The sequence below is a fragment of the Uloborus diversus genome, chromosome 1 (assembly GCF_026930045.1).
Source record: "Uloborus diversus isolate 005 chromosome 1, Udiv.v.3.1, whole genome shotgun sequence".
Taxonomy (NCBI): Eukaryota; Metazoa; Arthropoda; class Arachnida; order Araneae; family Uloboridae; genus Uloborus; species Uloborus diversus.
This window is the reverse complement of record NC_072731.1, coordinates 152,406,535-152,426,919: the sequence shown is the minus strand read 5'-3', so window position 1 is coordinate 152,426,919 and position 20,385 is coordinate 152,406,535. Positions and strand designations below refer to the sequence as shown.

General features: G+C 31.4%; 1 protein-coding gene across 1 annotated transcript in view; it reads right to left on the bottom strand.

The window, feature by feature from the left end:
- LOC129232959 (E3 ubiquitin-protein ligase MYCBP2-like) overlaps positions 1-20,385 on the bottom strand; it is a 284,810-nt gene that overhangs the window by 243,682 nt on the left and 20,743 nt on the right. The window contains exons 6-18 of the mRNA XM_054867051.1: positions 19,942-20,077; positions 18,443-18,549; positions 17,947-18,012; positions 17,744-17,840; positions 17,520-17,590; positions 17,266-17,407; positions 17,039-17,115; positions 9,146-9,350; positions 8,818-8,985; positions 7,489-7,641; positions 7,194-7,398; positions 4,102-4,274; positions 2,342-2,515 (exon numbers count right to left, since the gene is read on the bottom strand). Of these exons, the coding sequence (XP_054723026.1) occupies positions 2,342-2,515; positions 4,102-4,274; positions 7,194-7,398; positions 7,489-7,641; positions 8,818-8,985; positions 9,146-9,350; positions 17,039-17,115; positions 17,266-17,407; positions 17,520-17,590; positions 17,744-17,840; positions 17,947-18,012; positions 18,443-18,549; positions 19,942-20,077 (1,774 nt within the window). The remainder of the gene's footprint in view (positions 1-2,341; positions 2,516-4,101; positions 4,275-7,193; positions 7,399-7,488; positions 7,642-8,817; positions 8,986-9,145; positions 9,351-17,038; positions 17,116-17,265; positions 17,408-17,519; positions 17,591-17,743; positions 17,841-17,946; positions 18,013-18,442; positions 18,550-19,941; positions 20,078-20,385) is intronic.

The window sequence follows — 20,385 nt, the reverse complement described above, 5'->3', positions numbered from 1 at the left end:
ACACAATTGCATTTGCATTGCAAAACATAGGCACATCATTAGAAGTAATGAAAACACCAACAACTAATGAAAATTAACTTGTGATTGACATGCATGATTGTGAAGGTTTTGCTTCGTAAGACATTCACTGGGAAGCAGTTCAAAAGGCAGTGGCGTTGGCGAACACCTCGGTGGAAAAGGACTGCTATGATGGCCAAACTCCGCCAGATACTGACCTGGCAGAATTTGTTAAATCTGTAAGTGAGGAAGAAAATGAAGATGAAAAGCTTGAATGGGAGTTGCCTGAACTGAATTTTGAGGTCTTTAACAAAATCAGCATGCATGCAGGAGAAATGCTAAAACTGTCGGAGGTGCAAAATCAGAATATGATTACCTTTGCTAATCACTTTGCATCTGCTCCTTATAACAATTTACTTGTTTTAAAGAAGGAAAAACTAAGGCAAACAAAGATTACATCCTTTCTGATAAAGGTGACTGATCCACCGAAAAAAACCTGGGATGATAATAAAAATACCGAAGATGAACTATGACTACTTCTTCATCTTCTAACGAGTTTCTTGACGTGCAGCGCTGTCAGAAGACTGATAACAGTCTGATCACACTGCATACACTATCATCTTCTTCATTTTTAAAATTATAATTAAGTTTATTATGTCTACTGTTCAGTGCTATTATAATACTGTAATGTGCATAATGTAAGTAGCGTACTGTTTTATTCTATGTCGCTCTCTCCAATTGATCATTGATTTTGTGCTTCTTAACCATAATTTATATTAAGAAATATTTTTTTTTTTTTTTCTAAAATACAGTAAGAAGTCAGTTCTTTATCAAAGATATGGTTATATATAGTTAAGAAATGATTTGAAACAATTTGGTGGTGTTCACAAATGTCTAAAAAAATTGGGTATGCTTATAAAAAATTTCTGAACATACGGTATTCCAACGTGAAATTTCGACTTGCGCAAGGAGAAATTGAAACGCATGTAAGTTGGGATCTGACTGTATTGGTATTTAAAAATTGGCTGTTTTTTACGACTGCGACTTTTTTTTTTTTTTTTTGGGGGGGGGGGGGGGGTAAAAGGATCATTTTGGAGTCTATGACCATTTACAATTATTTCCTTTAAAATAATTATGTCAGGCATTCGGGCATCTGACTAACAAATAAAACAAAGCCTGGTATTGCCTACATTTGTATTATATTGAAAAATTTATCCAATATTTCCTTTTGTTCTATGTTTATATCTTTATATTAAAAAATTTATCTATTGAAATTTTGCTTGTTGTTTTTGTAGAGAATCATAATATTTTAATTTAGTGTTAGCATTACTTCTAGCAAACAGGTTATTTATTTTTTTCGCTGCTTATTTAACTTTTAAAAAATTGATACTAAAAATGTAGAAGTGGCTACCATTTTTGATGACTTTGGTAGCCCAAAGCCCCAAAAATTGAAAGACACTAAATCTGACTCGGAAGTTTTTAAAAAATCAACAAATTTTATATCACACTGTGGAAAGATATTACTATTAAATCTAGAAGAAAAAAAAATATCTTTAAAAACTGTAACATATTTCGCAAATACCAAAGCCAATCCACGCTCAAAACTATATTCACAATATTACTGTTAAAAAGTAAAAGTAAAGGGTAAAAAAGTTAATAGATGCTTTTGATACTTGTGTCTAATTGTAACAAAGCGAAATTCAATGACATCTTATATTATAATGTACATATATCACATGTATCACTTCTACTCATTTTATTGTTAGTTATATTATAATTTATTTTTTACATTGTGAGGTGTGTGGTGTTGGTATAAAATTAAAAGAAATTGTAACTAGAAGTCAAAATATGAATCACATTAAAATGCAGCATAATTTTTACAATTAAACATGAAAACATAAAATAAGTCTAGCAAAACATTTTGGAGAAGAAAGAAATCAAAACTGCACTGAGACTTAATACATTAACACTTAAAAATAATACTTTGTTCCAAAGACAATAAAGGTAAAGCTAAATTGAAGCATTAACACAGATAAACACAAATATTTCTTATTTTTAACCATGCAAAGCATAAGACATCATAACTTTCATGAAAAAGTATGGATAAGAAAGTCAAAAAATTCAATACAACTCAATATTTTCAAAATATGCTACTTTATTTATTTCAATTTGCTTCATAGAAATGTTAAATACGCTATATGTCTTTTTAAACTTCAGACTTAAGATTACCTTTTCACTTTAAAAAATAAATCTTAAGAGAATGTATGCAAGATATGACAACAGAAGCCAACACATCTATACAAAAATTGTACATTTTAAACTTATAACCAAACATAATACATACCAACAATAGGTGGTGAACTTTTTTCAGCAACATCACTACGTAACTTATTCAATCCACCAAGACCAGATTTCAAAGCTGTTTTAACCGACTGCACCATCTGCTTTCGCCGTTGTCTAATCCTATATTCCTCGATTCTACGGCGAAGTCGATCTTCAAGACGTACTCCAGCACGCCCTTGTTAAAATTTAGCTATTAATTTTCACTTTGGAAAAACGCATAAATTTTATTTCAGCAATAAAACATTCTCCTATAATTCTCATTTAATGAACTTGACAAAAAAAAATGTAGTTGAAACCATATAAGTTAAATCATGAAAATAATATCTTGCCTCTGTACTAACAGCTTGTACCAAAAAACATAGAATTTGTATGTCGAAAATATAACATTTCAAGCAAAAAGTAACAATATGAAACTCAAAATGCATCAAAATAATTTTGATTTATAGTGATGTGAGAGAAGTTCATGACTAAATTAAATAATAATACTAATAAAGAGAAAAATCCTTATCACGGCCATAATCAGACTTTTGTTTCATGTTTTACCAACACATTTCTTGTGAAATCTATAGTAAGATCAATAACATTTGATTTTATTTGTATATTCTATTGGTTTTTGTTACACTAGGTTAATTAAATTAGTGGATACTACTGTAAGGGCATTAATATGAGCAAATGTAGAAGGTGATGTGTCAGTTAAATGAGAAAAAAAAAATCTGGTGTGTACATTACATAACTTCACGTCTGTTAAATATTCGATGTCTTGTAAATAGTAACTTTAAAAAAAAGGGTGTGTATACTCATGTAAGCACATTCAAAGTAATACTTTGCATATTCATCTTTTATTGTCACGTAAAAATAATGTAAAATGCAGAGTAATGCACTTTAAAATTTTGAGAATTAAAATCTGAAGGAAAATGACGTATCTTTGTAAGAAATGATGCTCAAAATTAAAACAATAAAAATTAATACTGCAGATGATACAATGAGTTTGTATAATTCATAAATAATAATCATTTCATTTTTTGAAGGAAACTGAACAAAAAAAAGAAAATAGTAATTAAACAGTAACAATAAATTTTCAAAAATAAAATAAAAAATATATAATGAAAAACTTATTTTATAATAGTTTTGAACAATTTCAGAGCGGGTTTGAACCCTAAAAACCAACCCCTTAAATGCCACCATGATCAGAACACACAGTAGTATGTTTTCTTCTATCCTATGCTTAAGAAATGTTTAAATATTTTTCAGGTACAAAAATTATTCAATTGTTTTGAATATGTAGTATTTTCTACAATAGTGTAAAATTAGTTCAGTAACACCAGTAAAAGCAATTTCATACTCTTTAGAGTAATAATTAAAACTCTATAAAATGTCTTTTTATCAGAAGTTTATAACTTTAAATAAAATATTTCCAAGCATCCCCCCCCCCCAAAAAAAAAAAAAATGTCCATGATGAACAACAGACTACAGAAACTATTATGACTTTGTCTGTAATATAGTTACATAGAAGCTGCTTGAAAAACTTCAAAATTGAAACTAGAATACATCCTAATTCTCAAAAATCATGACTTTCTGCTTTAAAAAATATAAAAATATTGCAGTCATGAAAGTTATGATTTATAAACTAATAAATGAAAGCAATGCAAGTATTTTAACAAATAAATAAATGTAAAAGCTATGAAAAAGCACACAGCCATGCTCTGCTGAAATTAAAAACACATCACAAAATAAATTTTAAAAATACATTTTTTTACTTACCGCACCGAACATCAAAGACTATTATATCAGTCTGCTTATTGTCAACTAATCCACCAGCCACAAGCTGACCCCAAGCAGCAGCAACATCAACATCTTGGTCATTTTCTCGAGCACAGGATCTGCAGCAACCACATTCCATGCATCCTGAATCACCAGCACCACATCCACAAGGTCTAAAATTTTAAATGAAAGCTACATAAGCAAACATAGCACACCTGAAATTAACTTTTAAGCAGATACTTAGTTTTTGATACACAAAAATGAAATAATGCTGAGTGAAGTTAAACTAATAGGCAACAGGTAAAAAGGTGTACAGAAGGGAGCAACTGAAAATTTTTGGGGAAAGACTTAAAAAGGTAAACTGTTAGAAAATTTTGGCAACAAAATAAAGGAGGACAACATGAGAGGTGAAAACCCAACTGGTAGCTGTTCTTCAATTGCATGTAAAAAAGTTTTTTTTTTTTTTTTTTCAAATCTTGACATAAAAACGCATTATAAAAACTTGAATTTAGTTTTTAAGAAATACACACACTTGTTTACAAACACGATGAATGAAACATAAGGGGCACTTTATCAAACCAAAAATTTTATTTAAAGACAATATTTGCATTAATGTAACATGAAATCTTAAACAAGTGTATGCAGACTTTTCTCTGATGGGAGATGGTTCATTTTTTTACAAACAAGTACCACTGTTTGGAAATAATAGCGTCTGCTTTATTTAGCGATAAAAAAAAACATTTCCAATTCCAATTCTTGTTATATAACAGCCAGTTATCGTTTAATTATCTAGAATTCTTACTTTGAAAATGAATTATAAATTGATAGCATATTTTGAATAGAAGTTTAAAAAAAAAAAGTTTTAAAAATGACCGCCGAAAATAATCTGAAATGGCTTACAAATCAAAGCAAAAATAAAATAGCACTAAAATTTTGTAAATCTTCCTATTATGTGGCCTTTATTTCATGCTTTTAAAAGCCGAGTTAGGGATATTACACTAAGGAAGAGATGTGAAGAAAAGAGTAACATAACATTTAGGGATGACAAGGGGAATAACTCACAACAAATTTTTATCAATCAATGCGAGTTTCATTAAAATTTTATATTGACTTATGAAGGATATTTTGCTTACAATTCAACATTGCTACATGAATTTTTTTCAGATAAGAAAATAACAATTACTTATACATCAAATAAAGCAATTTCTAAATAATGAGGTTGTTTAGTAAGTTCACTTGAAATTTCTTCTATAGTTGGAGTATAGGGCTTTTGTGTATTTAAGAGAGCTTAGCCATTATTTCTGGAACTACTAGTTGAACTCCCCAAAATAGGTTTTTAAGCACCGAAGACTTAAAAATGACCTTTCACGGGTGCAAGTGGACACTGGCAGAACTGCTAGTATTTCCATCAACCTGAAGATGTTTGGCATTATATTACTGTTGCAAATAGATAATGCTTTCATAGCAGTTTTAGGTGGACGCCTTGTAAAGTTTTGATAATCTTCTTAGCCACAGTAGCAGCTTTGACCTAAGATTTCTTTGAGATAAGTCATGAGTAGAATAAAACTCTATCAGAGTTTGAGAAGCCTTTAAGTCTGTTGGAAAATGAAATTCTGCATCTTTGGGCAAAAAGCATTGGAATCCTCCCAGAATTTCTTTATGCTTTAAAAATCTTAAGTCCATCTGTGAAATATAAGTATTAATGAAAGCCCCCCCCCCCCCACTTTCTCTTTCTCTCTCTCTGTGCATACATAACTGACTGAACAGTACTATTTTTGCAGAACTGAAAACTCAGCTGACCATAAGTTAAGACTGGTAACCCTTTCTTATTGTTCTCCTGACACTCAAAAACAGTACTTGTGCTCTTACGTCACACTGTAAAATGCAGTGCTAATGGTTAAGAAGCATGAATTGGAAAAAATCGTCCAACAATATTGAAAATGAGGGGAAAAACTTATTTTTTTTTATAACTCTTTTTTTTTCTTTCAAAATTTAAGAAATAATTATAAATAGTCAGAAGTACAAACAGAAAATTTTCGGGTGAAAAATTGAAGAACATGCTTAAAATGCTTATCATTTTAGCTACTGGTAAATGAAACCATTGAGAAAGTTTTAAAAAAATGTACTGTTGATCAGTACATAAAAAAGGTGGGGTGTTTTTTTGGGTGGGGGGGTGCATAATTTCACTCTTCAAATATTTACAAAACATGGAAGGAATGTTTAAACTAGTATGTTGTGGCCAGTACGAAAACTTCTCCTATATCTATCATATGAATTCTTGGATAGAACGTGCAATTGCTCATGTAATCGCTACTACAAAATTATTCACTTTGCAAAAACAGTATAATTTTGATAACTGGGAAATTTGAAAGCTTAATTCATTGCCGTTAAGTTTTTGGAAATGCCTGATCGAGGAATTTTTCCTTGCATGCGTGAACAAGATTAGGAAAGCATTGATTTGCACAGTGTTACCATAGAGCAACAGGGCTACCAAAATAAAATTATGCACACAAAAATTTGAGGACCGTACTAGTTTCGAAATATACTAGCAAAAGCCGAAGCAAAGAACAAAACCTAAAAATTTTTTAAAGCTTCATTGAATTATTTTACATTTTTTTTTAATTACAAAGATTTTGTAAAGAAATAGAAGATGGGAAGAGATAAAAATTAAATCATTGAATTTTTCTGGTCATTTGCCAACAGTTAAAATTGCGAAGAACGTGCAGACAACATTTTAATATGATTCATCTTTCTTACTGCTGCATTCCACATACAGACACACAGAGAGAGACATTCGCCAAAAATAGTCATAATGGACAAAATAGAAATATAGATCAGCACACCTCAAAATTGTGCAAAATTTGAAATTCAAAAGTGTTTACTAATCCAATACTTTCTTCTATATATTAGATGTAGAAGAAAGTAAAAATCACACATAATATTGCATAGTCTTGCAATAAAAAACTTATCCTATTAATAAAGCATTTTTTAATTCAAAACAATATCATGGAAACCCCAAAATTATAATTTCATGATGAATATTACAACAAACAAGAATATCATCTTAATTGAGCATTAATGCAACTACTTACAAACCAGGATTTCGATCCGGTCTGCCTCCAGCTATACAACTTGCACCATAACCTGTACATTCACCACAAACTGTGCACACCATACAATGATCATGATTCCACTGGTGTCTACCAGCAGGGCAGATTATGTCAGGTTCTTCAGATTCAACATCTTCATCTTCCCCATCTTCTTCAGTTGCTGTGGCCATTGCAATTGGTAGAGCTGCTAAAATAATTTTTGCTTTATTTCAGAGTCATCCAAACATTTGTTTAAGAAATGTACTGATAGTAACAAGATCAATATATAGTAACTTACCTTCTCTATTTGGGCCATGAATAAATTCCCGACCACACTGCCCTTTATGGTTGATACCAAATGTGTATACATGACCTTTATTAGTTAAAGCAACAATGTGAGCTTTCCCCAATGCAACTTGGGTAACAGCTTCTTTAATGTCAGTAACAAGTCCTGTAATAGAAATTTTAAAGAAAGTTCAGATCTGTCAAGCTCCAATATTGAAAAAGGCAAATTTTCTATTTTCCACGCATGTAATAGGATTGCAATCTCAGGTTAACAGAAATAAAATAAAGAATGTAAAGCGAATTTAGAAAACTTATGTGTAGGAATGAAATGCAAATAAAAACTAACTTGGGCACTGCACAAAAGAAAATTTATTTTGAAGTTTTATATTTATTCTTCAGTGCTAAACTCATCTAGTCAAAGAGTTGATAAAGCAATAAATCTAGTGTTTTACCTTAATATTAATTTTAATCAAGTCCTCTTTAAGCTTTCTGACTATTTGAGTCTAGCATTGAAAAATGAAGCCCTGACACAGTTTGCTTTTGGGCATTTTATTTTATTGATCATTATTATTTTTTTATTTTATTTTTTATTTTTTTGCATTAATTTATTTTTTGTAATTTATTTATAATTACTACGGCATAGTTTCTTTTAATCATATTTAATCCATATGAGTTAAACTGACTGACTGATTTGATTTGATTTTTTAAGTTAATATATATATATATATATATATTATATATATATATATATATATATATATATATATATATATATATATATATGTGTGTGTGAAATTACCATAAGTATAAAATGTTAACATGCTATCCTTAACATAATTTACTATTCAAAATAGAATTGCTTTAAAAGCTTAACTAAAACTTCTATTATAACAGTTAAAGGAACACAAAATAAATTACTTAATACAGCAAAAATTTCGATCATCAAAACAGATTGAACATTTAATTGAAAAAACTCAGACAAATAAAATCAAAACACAACAACATATTCTTAAAATTTTGATACTAATGTGTAAGGGGCATTCCAAGGTATTTTTGACATTTATGTAGAGTCTGTAACGTGACCTTTTTTGCCATAACTTTTTAATTTACTGTTTGATTAGCAAAATTTTTTATTTTGATCTTTTCCTACCAACACACCAGCTAATATTAAAATAATTTGCAAATCAAACGGTAAATTAAAAAGTTATGGCAAAAAAAGGTCACGTTACGGACTCTACATAATGTCAAAAATACCGTGGAATGCCCCGTAAGAAAGCAGTTACATCTCAAAACAATAATGGCAATGAAAGTAAAAAACATTATTATGGAAAAAAAAATTTACCTATATTGTGATCTGCATGAGCTGTATCTTTCCCAAATAAAAATAATTCACCACTCTGAGAAACTAATGCACTTGTGCCATTATTGCATGCAGAACTAACTATGTGATGTGCCTCTAGTTTTATCATCTTTTTGGGTTTAGTTGGTTTAGGTTGCCTTCTCCCTTTACCTGTAAAAAATGGTATAAATTTGTACATATGGTTGCTTATTACTAATTTCTTAGACTTTATACATTCAAAAAGACTTTTTGAGTTACAACACAACTGAAATTTTGTAACCTATAAGAAGTTTCTTGAAATATAAAATAGAAATTAACAACTAATATGTACTTTGATCACCATCTTCTCCTCTACGAGCAGTACCAACAAAAAATGCACTTCCATCTTCTGCAATTAAAATAGCATGTTGTCCATCATGTCCAACTGAGTACTGAATTATTTTGGGAGATTTTGTGATTGGCAGTTCAGCCCACTTTCCAGCAGCAGGACCACCTTGCTTGATACCCAAACTTTGTGCTTTACCAGAATACATAATCTAAAATTAAAATAATTTTTAAAAACAATTAAAATAATGTTTCAAAAATTTACCCACTAATAAATATCCTATCTATTTTCACAAGAGCAAGAATAGTTAACTAATTTACGGATATCAAATTCTTGTTAAGTAGAAACTCTGTTGAATTTATTTTAAGGATATTTATAACACAATAAAGCAATGTTTTAACTTTTAATTATAAAAAAACAGCAAAAAAAAAAAAAACTACCCACAGGCTCCGCAGACAGTTTTTAGAAAAAAAAGGAAAAATAGGAGCAAAAATTTCATAAATAGGAAAAAATAGGAAAGTTATGCTTTAAAAAATATGAAAAAAAAAGGAAAATAATATTCTAAAAAAGGAAAAAAACTGCAACTATATATACATATAAATTATCATAATTACAAATTTAACTATGAAAAAAGAGCTACAAAGCTGTTCCATGTTTATTAAACATATTACAATTAATGAAAACAATTAGAAATTTTATTCAAGATAAAAATACCAGGAAATTCTTTCGCTTAAGAGAATGTTTTACTTATATATTTCAACTAACTATTAGAAAAAGGCTTCATTGGGGGATTTACTAGGGGGCAGTGGGGGGGGAGTGACCTTCATTGCGTCCGTGACCGTTATTTTCTGAAAACAATGATACGGAATTAAAGAAATTACAGTATACCTCCAATTATCCGTGATAATCACCGGGCGGCGTAGCACGGATAATCGAAAAACACGGATAATCCGAAAAATCATGTAAGGAACATGCAGGGTAACTATTTAAGGGGAAATTAGAAAAAACTAAATAATATATATGAGTAGCCTATTATCAAAGACGGACAAACGCCATTTTTGTCGATTTTGAGGTAGTGGCCAATTCTGAAACTTCGAAAGTTTAGGAACACAATGCTTAACTTGTTTGATTTCATAAATGGACATTTACCATAAATTTTTATACTCAAAGTTGGGTGTTAGCATCAAAATCGGACAACTGCTTGAAGAGTTAACATCAAAAGTGGACAATTGCACTTCTACCAATCAGAGTTTAAAGTTTGATCACGTGATTCGTTTTGACTTAGAGGAGGGAGATTTTCTTCGTAAACAATAATGGCGGTACCTTGGTTTTGTGCTGTGAATTTGTTGTGAGTTTTTATTTCTGCTATTATTAAAAAACCCCAATATGGATAACGAAAGTGTTGAAACACCGAATAATAATTCCAGGAAAAGAAAACGAGATGAGAGCAAATGGAAAAGGAATGTCCAGAAGAGATTATTGTAAGTAATACCTACTTAACTCACATTTTCAAAGCGATGATGACGCGTTTTTTGCTGTTCTCGAAAAACAGTGTAATTTGATCGATTCAGCCCTTCAATCCAAGTGTAATATGAATCAAAAGACAAGGGAGGAGGCCAAGCGGGCTCTAAGTGAGTTAAAATCGTCTATTTATATCAATTTTGCTAAAATTAAGAGTGATAAATTTGTTTGAAAATCTATTTACAGATTTAATAAATATTTTTTAATGAGCAAAAGTTTTGTTTTTAATACCTAAGCCTTGTTCACTAGACCAAAAACAGATGAGAAAATGAGCTTCGAACTCAAAAATGAGTTTCAAAAACGGACAAAAGACATTTTTCGGATCAAAACCGGACATAGCATTTTTCGAGGTCAAGTTTTTTATAGTTTAAAATGGGGAATTGCTCGAATTAAGGCTAGTTTGTTTTAAAATGCTCATATCTACCATTTATTAAGTTTTCAAGTCATTTAACAATGTTGGAGCAATGCTACAGAAAATCAGCTGTCCTGAAAAAAAAGTGTAAAGGCGTTTGTCCGTCTTTGATATTAGGCTACTCATATATATATATATATATATATATTCAGTAAATTACCGCCCAATAGCCAGGACTAAAGCAGAAATATATGAAATACACCGCCAGCTCTGTCATTTCCAGCCAAGGACTGCAGTTTCGTGCTTATTAGCACTCATCAGCCCGGCATAGGCAAGTGACTGAGCCGGAGATGGAAAACCTCTTAAGGATTTCCATCTCCGGCTCAGTCACTTTACTATGCCCGGCTGATGAGTGCTAATAAGCACAAAACTGCAGTCCTTGGCTGGAAATGACTGAGCTGGCGGGGTATTTCATGAATATATATATATATACTCACACAAACCAGGAACTTTTCTTCGAAATTTATTGCTTAAAAAAAAAAAAAATCGGTGATACATTTTTGTTTTCTTTGTTTGTTTAAATTGTTGCGTATGTCCGTACGAATTTTTCTTACTGCAATTATTTCTCCATAATCGTAACCTCTTTCATTCATGTAATCCAATAAATGTTCCACAGATTGTAGAGCAGTAGAATGTGAAATTGTATTTTCTTCATGTTCTTCATCTTCGTTTTAGGTATCATCACTTGCGTTTAATTCAGTAACAAGTTCAATGATATTTTCGTCGGTTAGACATTGAAATCCTGATTCACATTCGTCGCTTTAAAACCACTCTTCAACATTTTCAGCGTCTAACTGATTCAAAACCTACGATTTCTTCAACTTCCTCGATGATGTTATCGATATTATCTTCGGCAATCAAAGATAATTCTTCATCCAATGACTCTTGTGGCAAGATTTTTCTCCAAGATCATGCAAGGGTAACTGATTTTGTGTGACAAGAAGGACAAAGGAAATTTCAGTCAGTTTAAACTTTTTTTGGGGCTTCACAGGGATTTAGTTTTTGATGTCATTTCAACACTCCTAACAGTTAAATAACTCCAATCACAACTAAATTGGTTTCTGAGCTCACTTAGATCATTTTAGAATGAGCCTTCTGACATTTCTATATCTATTGGTGTAGCTAGGGTGGGGCAGAGGGGGCTGTCTGCCCCCCGGGGAGAATATTTTTGGGGGTTGGCAATTCAGCACCTTTAATGTGAAAAAAATTAAATAAGGGAATCATACTTTAAATCTATTATTGGAAGCAAAGAAAAAAACCCCTTTGAAAATGTAAGGTTCTGATAAAACTATAATTGCGCTTTTCAGTGTTCAAAGTTTAAATATTTCCATAGTGAACCTCTAAACCTTTCTCATTCTCTTTTCGTTCCCTAAGACAGATTTAAATTTTATTTTTAAAACTTAAACTTTGGAAAATATTTAAGAAAAGAAACTGGCTTCCTAATGTCACCAAAGGCCAAAACTGATTTCAGTTTTGATGAAGATTCAGGAGAGAACGCCATTTTGTAAATTGAGGTTCCATTGTTTTAACTTTGAAGGGGGAAAAAAGCAGATAACCGGTGCATCATTAATTTTGCACTTTCATAGCAGATAGTCTGCGGGCAGTGACAGATCCAATGGGGTGGGGGGAACGCCCTCCCAAAAGGTTTGTAAATTTAAAAAATTCCTGGAAAAGGTCAACACACTCCCCCTTCTCCCTAACACATCACAAAAATCGCCTACAAAAGTAGTTTTACGACTTTAATCCTGAAAATTTTCAAGAGGAGAGTTCTTCAACCCCTCTCTCCAATGTCATCGAAGATGGTCAAAACTTTTGAATTATTGGAGCTTCACTTTTGAAAAAATGGCCTGAATCAAAAACTTTTTCGAAAATATCATTAATCAGGCCTTCAATTACATTTTTAGAACTTTAATTCCAAAAAAGTTCCGGGGGAGAGCCCTCGATCTTGTGTCCTTCCCCTAACGTTAATGAAGACCCACTAACATTACATTTTTAAAGTTTCAGTATTGAAAAGTTGAGGGACGATAACTAATGACTGCATCCCTTCCCTTAACACTACCAATGATGCTTAACCATCGCATTTCAAGGCTCCAATTTCGAACAATTTCTGATGGGGAGTTCCAAACTCCGTTCCTTCCTTCTACGTCATAAAAGATGGCATACAACTGTTTTTGAGACTTCAATTTCGAAAAATTGCTGGAGAGCCCATGTCCTTCTTTCCTCATCTTTCAACATCATTCTAAGATCGTATAAAATAGCGTTTTTGGAACTCTTACATTGAAAAGTTTCTGGAAAAAAATCCTGAACCCATGTCTTTTGCTACGTCATCAAACATGGCCTACAATTGCGTTTTTAGGACTTCAGTTCCAAAAAAATTTCCGGCAAAACCCCCAAACACTCCTACTTATGCGCAAATATTAAACAACTGAACAACAAACAAACCCATAACTATCTTCAAATTTTATTTACAAAAGCAATTTTAGTATTTCATTATGTTTCGTATGAAAAAATGGTAAAAAGAGATGCCATTTTAATACTGCAACCTTTCTTTTATAAGAAAAAAAGTACAATTGAGGACCTGAATAGTTACTGGGAAAACTTCACGAGTCCTCATACGAATGAAAAGTTGAAAGGTTTAGATTAGATAATACAACCAGAATACTACACTGCTTGACAGTTGCTAAGGAACAATAACGTTTTTTAGCATAGTTAAGAATAGATAATGATTAAAGAAACAGAACGAAATATATAGTTAGTAGGGAGGATGTGCCTTTATTATAAGTACAAAATAATACAGATATTACTGCATCAATGAAGTAAAAACTTAAAAATAAAAAAATAATCCTACTTAGATGATTTTCAAACAACCACTCTAGGTCAGAATGATGGGAGATATGAGTACCTGAATATGATGTATGATTAACAGGGATACTGATGCACAATTTACATCTGTTTTCCATACTCCCCAGTAATTACTGAGGAGTGCTAGAGGGATGTTTTCCCACTCCTCTCTCAATGCGGATTTGAGTTCTTTTACTGTTCTGGGATGGACGGTTCTTCGCGCAACACATCTGCCAAGAGCCTCCCAGGCAAGTTCAATTGGATTTAAGTCAGGAAAGTAAGCAGGCCACTGCATACGGAGAATGTTTTCACTCTGCAGTGTGTCTGACACTTCAATGCTCCAGTGTGTGCGTGTATTGTTGTCCGTAAAGAGAAAGTCTGGACCTTCAGCCCCCCCCCCCTAAAAAGACGAACGTGGTCCAGTATAATATCACTGCAATACATTTGCGACGTATCGCTTTCTTATTCAAAAATTGGAAGCGGTGTTCTGCCATTGTGCATGATGCCTGCCCACACCATGGCGCCTGGGCCGTACCAATCACGTTCGCAAACAAATTTTTGTGCGTAATGTGTTCCACGCTCTCTCCACAGTAGTTGGTGACCAGAATCACTTGTCACACTGAAACGAGATTCGTCAGAGAACATCACTCTAAACCAATTTTGATAATCCCACCAACATGTTCCTTACACCAGCGTAATCTCTCTCGATGATGGAGTGGTTGAACTTGGAAGCAACGTACGGGCTTCTTTGCATACAAACCGACATTTTTTACTCACCGTGAGATGGTTCTTGCAGAAACATGCGTACCAGTAGCAGTTGTAAGATTTGTCGCTGTCTATCCAAGAGTGAAATTTCTGTTCCTTTTTGCCACGAGGGTTACATAGCGATCCTCTGAAGGTGTGGTGTTCTTACCATGACCCCCGGCATGCTTTTGCAAAACATTTCCACTTCAGCGGCCGTCTTTAATCGGAAGATGGCACCTTTTTATACACCCATTGCAGCAGCCATAGTGGTGACACTTTGACCTGCTTCCATTCGTCCAACCGCTCGTCCACGATCTTAGATACTCAAATGATGTCTTGATGACACTTTATTCTTAAGTATTTCAAGAACCAAACAGATTTTCAGAGAAAAACCTTTTTTAACATCCAGCACTATTTTTGTTAAAAATCAAACAGTGTGAATTTTCATACGAATCTTGGCATGTATGCACTGTCTTTTACACAGATAACGAGTTTTGGTCTACCACGCAATCTGAACTTAAATTTATTTCCATTGGTTAGGTGGTTGAGGTACAAATTTGCATAAATCACTTGTTCCTTAGCAATTGTCAAGCAGTGTAGTATAGAAACTCTTTTTTTTTCGATTTTTCATTCTTGTGTGTGTGGTACTCGAAACACTTATAACTTCCATTCAAACTCTTTGAACGATACACATTATTCCAAAAAATACAAAAAAACATGCTTCAGTTCTTAAACTTTTTTCTAAATTTTATTTTCATTAGCCCCCCTCCCCCCCCCTGATGCATTACTCAATCGCCCCTCCCAACAGGATCGTCTGGATCCGCCATTGTCTGTGGATAAGGTGCACAAAAATATATTAGTATGGGTAAAAAGGCAGAAGCAAGATTATGCATTGAAAAAATAGGAATAAATTAGATAGAAAAAAACAGGAAATTTTTTGAAATTTTTAAAAAAGTAGGAAAATAGGAAAAAATAGGACAGGGTTGCCACTCAATTTTGGAAAAAAAATCCCGTGTGTTTTCCCTGTATGAAAATAAAACATTACAAACAAGCGAGCACTGATTATTTGGAAAAGAACATTAATATCTTGATAATTTCACCACAGGGTAAAAAAACGAAACACAAATTTCTAAATAAATAAGGGAAAATAAATAAGAATACATAATAACTGAAATAATAGCATGGTGGTTGAAGCCATGGACCTAAAAGTGTATAAGTGACCCAGAACAATGATTATTGACGACTAATTTCATACACTCTAAATTATCATGAAATTCAAGACAAGGAATTGATTTTTGTAACTTTAATTTAAGAAGGAAAAAAAATTCCCTGTATTTTCCAGGTTTTTGAGGAAATTTTCGAAATTCCCTGGATTTTCTGTGTTTTTTTTGTTGATTTTTGAATTTCCTGTGTTTTTTCCTGTTTCTTCAGGTTTCCCTGTGGCATGGCAACCCTGTAGGAGGTCTGCGGACCCTGTACCCATTAATACACTGAAAGCAGACATAAGATCTGGCTAATTGGGTAAAATAATTGTAAATATTGACAAAAAAAACTAAGAATTTGGCAGCTTTATTATAAGATATTGGTTTCGAATGATTTTCCTTTACTCAAGCGAAAATGATTACGAATTTCACATACAACAAAACTGTAAACCGGATAAGATTGTCTCGGTTACAGATTCACTAAGTTCACCACGCCCAATGAAATTTTCTCCTCCTGTTATCATTTTCATTCCAAACCAAAAAAATAATATATTTGTGAATCCCATGATTGGCAATGTAGTTCAGGGTTGAAATTATTTCCTTACTTAATAAATGTATTCAAAAGGGGAGAATTAGAAGGAAAAAAAAGGGAAAACTAAAGATTTCTCAGTTTCTTCCTCCCAGTTTCTTTCTCTCCTCAAAGAAACTGGAACACTGTCAGATTCGCCCAGAAAACCAAAGTCTTCAACTTGGTTTTCTGGTCAAACTTTGAATTTGTAAGATGTAGATGCAGTGCTATCTTTTTGTAAACTTATTATTTTTTTTTTGCAACAACATTAAAGACTAAATTTTACTTCAAAAAGAATTTGTGAGAAATAGCCTGAGACTTATACAAACTTTTAAACTAAACCTTTCTTGCTATATCACCAGCTTTAATACACATATAACTTTTATCAACTTCTTTTCAAAGTGAGTACCAATGTCAATGCTGAATTGCGCTTTTTATGACTCGAAAATGTTTTGTTAGTACAAAAATGTACAAGTTCAAGACTATCTACCTATAAAAATAGAAAGGAATCTTCTGTTTACTTTTAAATTTAAATTTCAGTCCTTATTAACTGAAAAAGGGAAAAAAATAATAATTGAACAAAAAAAAATTATTTTAAATGGCAATATTACCTTTCCACTAACAGTTTTCATCAAAGCAAAATCTTTACCGCAAGCAATGCTAGCTGGTTCGTCCTCAGCTGGTATATCTAGAAAATAATAAATATTCTTTGAATCATGCAAACTTAAATTAAAAGAATGCTTTAAATTTAATAACATCAAATAAATTTACACATGTGAAACACATCAAAGTAGGAAAATAAAAGACACAATCATTACAGTAATCAAAATAAAATTACTTAATGTATGTGAAGTTGCTTCATCATCAAAAATTCCACTTCCAAAAACATCCAAACACTTTCTAGCTAACTTCAAAGTAAGTTCGTGAACGCAAGTCATTGGAGAAGAACTAGGCTTATACATTTTGATTATAAAACTATCCTAAGAGATAACAAAGTTTTGTTGAAGAACAAACAGTTGAAATTACTTTTTAAAATATTGCAATAAAAAGATACTTTAAAAACATTTTAGTTTCTTTATGAAACACTCTTACCTCTTTTGTGGCAATAATTAAACCTATGCAATCACCATCAGTAAAAAATGCACATGGTCCCCATTCATTTACTGAAACAAAAGCAAAAAAATCAACTTATTTTCTATGACTAAGTATAATTTTCATTATATAATACCTAACACTTTATTCAAGAAGAGATTTTGAACCACATAACTTATGTTATCTTAAAAATTAAAACATAAAATAATAATATAAAATCTTACCATCAACTTTAACTCTATCCTTTTCCTTCAAAGTTTCTACATCAATTTTAACTAATTCATTGCATGATCCTACTTGAGCTTGAAAATATAAGTAGCCCTAAAAAGTTTATAAAATAGTTATTTATCAAAATGTATCCTAGAGTTAATCTTTAAATATATATTTAAAATACAAGATTAAGTATAGTCAAAATGTAGATACTTACTTGGCAGAACCCAAGCCATCCTTTTTCTTCAACTTTTATGCCACCTCGACTCATTATTATTTGCCCCTTTATTTGAAAAAAAAATCAAAATAATTATAGAAAATTTTACACTAAATTCCTTTAACATAAAATATTTTACACAAATCTTTTAAAATTACTGTATAATAAATTAGAATTTTTTTAGCTGAAGTAAGAAGTCTTTTTTAATCAATACATGAAATATTTTAACTATGTTTTTCATGTATACATACAAATTATCTATGTATATTGAAATATGTATGCAGTAAAACCCTCTTATAATATAGAGACAGGGGCATATGTTTTATCCGTACCCCATTATAAGAAAACTACTGTAAATTGAAACTGGTTTGGTATGTAACTTTAACAACAGAAATACAATGCTCATCTTCAATGCCAGTAGATGTAGAAGTACATGTAACAAATTTTGTTAAAGTTCTTTGATTACCGATTGTTTAAAAATTCTCTTACAACTTACCTTAATGGTGCCACCAAAACCGGAACCAATTTTGTAAATGGAGCCACCAGAAAATATATACAAATATTTACCATCACTAGTAATTGGAGAACCTAGTCTGTATTTGTCTGCAAAAAGAGAAAAGAAGTTGTAATATTTTTGAGTTAAAACATTATTTTTTTATATGTTGCATATTAGTTCAGGGTTCATACTCTGTTTGGATGAAAAAATTCCATGACTTTTCCATGACTTCATAAAAATGTTCATGACCTTGTTACAAGAAGACAATAGTAATATTTAATATCAAAAAATTTGCCAATTTTTGGAAATGTGCATTAGCAAAACTTCTATGTGAATGCCATCCATTACCTCATCGAAGCACTTACTTGTGATTGAAAAAATATCAGTGTGCATCTAAAAAACTAAACTATTCTTATTTGTCTTCATCATATAAATTTAAGTACAGTAAAAATACAGCAAATGGAATATGATGATTAAATGTCTAATATTTTTTTTTTATAAACAAGCAGAATGATAATGAAGATAATGAATTGGATAAAGGTCGTTCAATGAGTCATTACCAAGTTCCAATAAATTTGCTTTAAATGTTGACTTTTAATGATAACAGTGCAGTTAATCATCCACATAACTTGACATTATTTTGGTTCTTTAAACAAACGTCCTAGTCTTTAGTAAATTCATGTTTCTAAATCAGAAATTTATTTTATTTTATTTATTTATATTTTTTTTTTTTTTTTGAAACCCAATCAGTAGTGAATAAGTCTTCTGAATCAAATGTACTTACTAACTTATGAGCACATTTTCAAATGCACATAAATTAATAGGTTCAGAAATTCCAGAACATAGTTTTCCATTCCTGACATTGAATGTAGCAGTGGGTTGCATGGATTTGTTTTTCAGGCCGTATGTTCTATTTTGGGCAATATTGTTTTAGAGTATTAGAATTCCCTTATTTCTGTATTCTATCGCCTGACTAAAGATTTCATTTTCTAAAACCTTCAGTAAATTAAGGTAAACTCTAATAAATTTAATAATAAAGTTTTTAAGGGTGATGGAAACGAACTTGGATGCAATTAAATTGAGTTTTTTGAGTGAGCATGGCAAAAATCAAAAAGGTGCAAGTTTGCTACTACAGAGAATAAAATATAAGAAATGTTGAAAATAATGGTTCAATCAAAATGAGTAAAATTACGTAACAAAAAAAGATGAGCGGCTGCTAGAGAAGTGGATGCAATGAGATTTCAAAACTCAGATGTTTTTGGGATCGTTCAATTTTCTAGTTTTAATAGATTTTAAGTGCAATACTATTAAATCACTCAAGATTTCTTTTGCTGTTTTAGCTACTGATACTTTTTCAATGCCGATGATATTTTTTCATGACTTTAAATAAATTTACATGATTTTAAATGAAAATTTTTTCCAGGTCTGAAATTTGCTAAACATTTTTCCATGACTTTCCAGGATTTCCATGACCCGTACGAACCCTGTTAGTTACATACTTTTTGGAATTTGCACAGCAAATGATGAGAAAAGAGCACAGCTAGGAAATCCATGCGTTAGCCAATCCGGACCAACAGTTTTTCCAAACAACACAGCATGGACACTTCTTTGCAAAGATGCCATAATGCCAGGGGTCTAGAAAATGATTAAAAACTTGATTTTAATTCTCTAGAAGATAAATTTATATCATTTTCAATTTCAAAAGAAAAAAACCATTTTTGAATTAAACCACAACAGCAATCCTATTAAAATTACTAATTTTCATTTTGAAGCTATTAAGATATATTAATCAAATGAATTTGATTGAGAAGTTACATTCAGGTCTGATTTCAATTAATCCTTATATTAGAGGATTTAGGTGAAAATGCGAATAAAAGCACAATTAATGGTTAATTAATTTATTATAGGACATTGCATTGTCATTGGGCCTGAAGTCGCATACT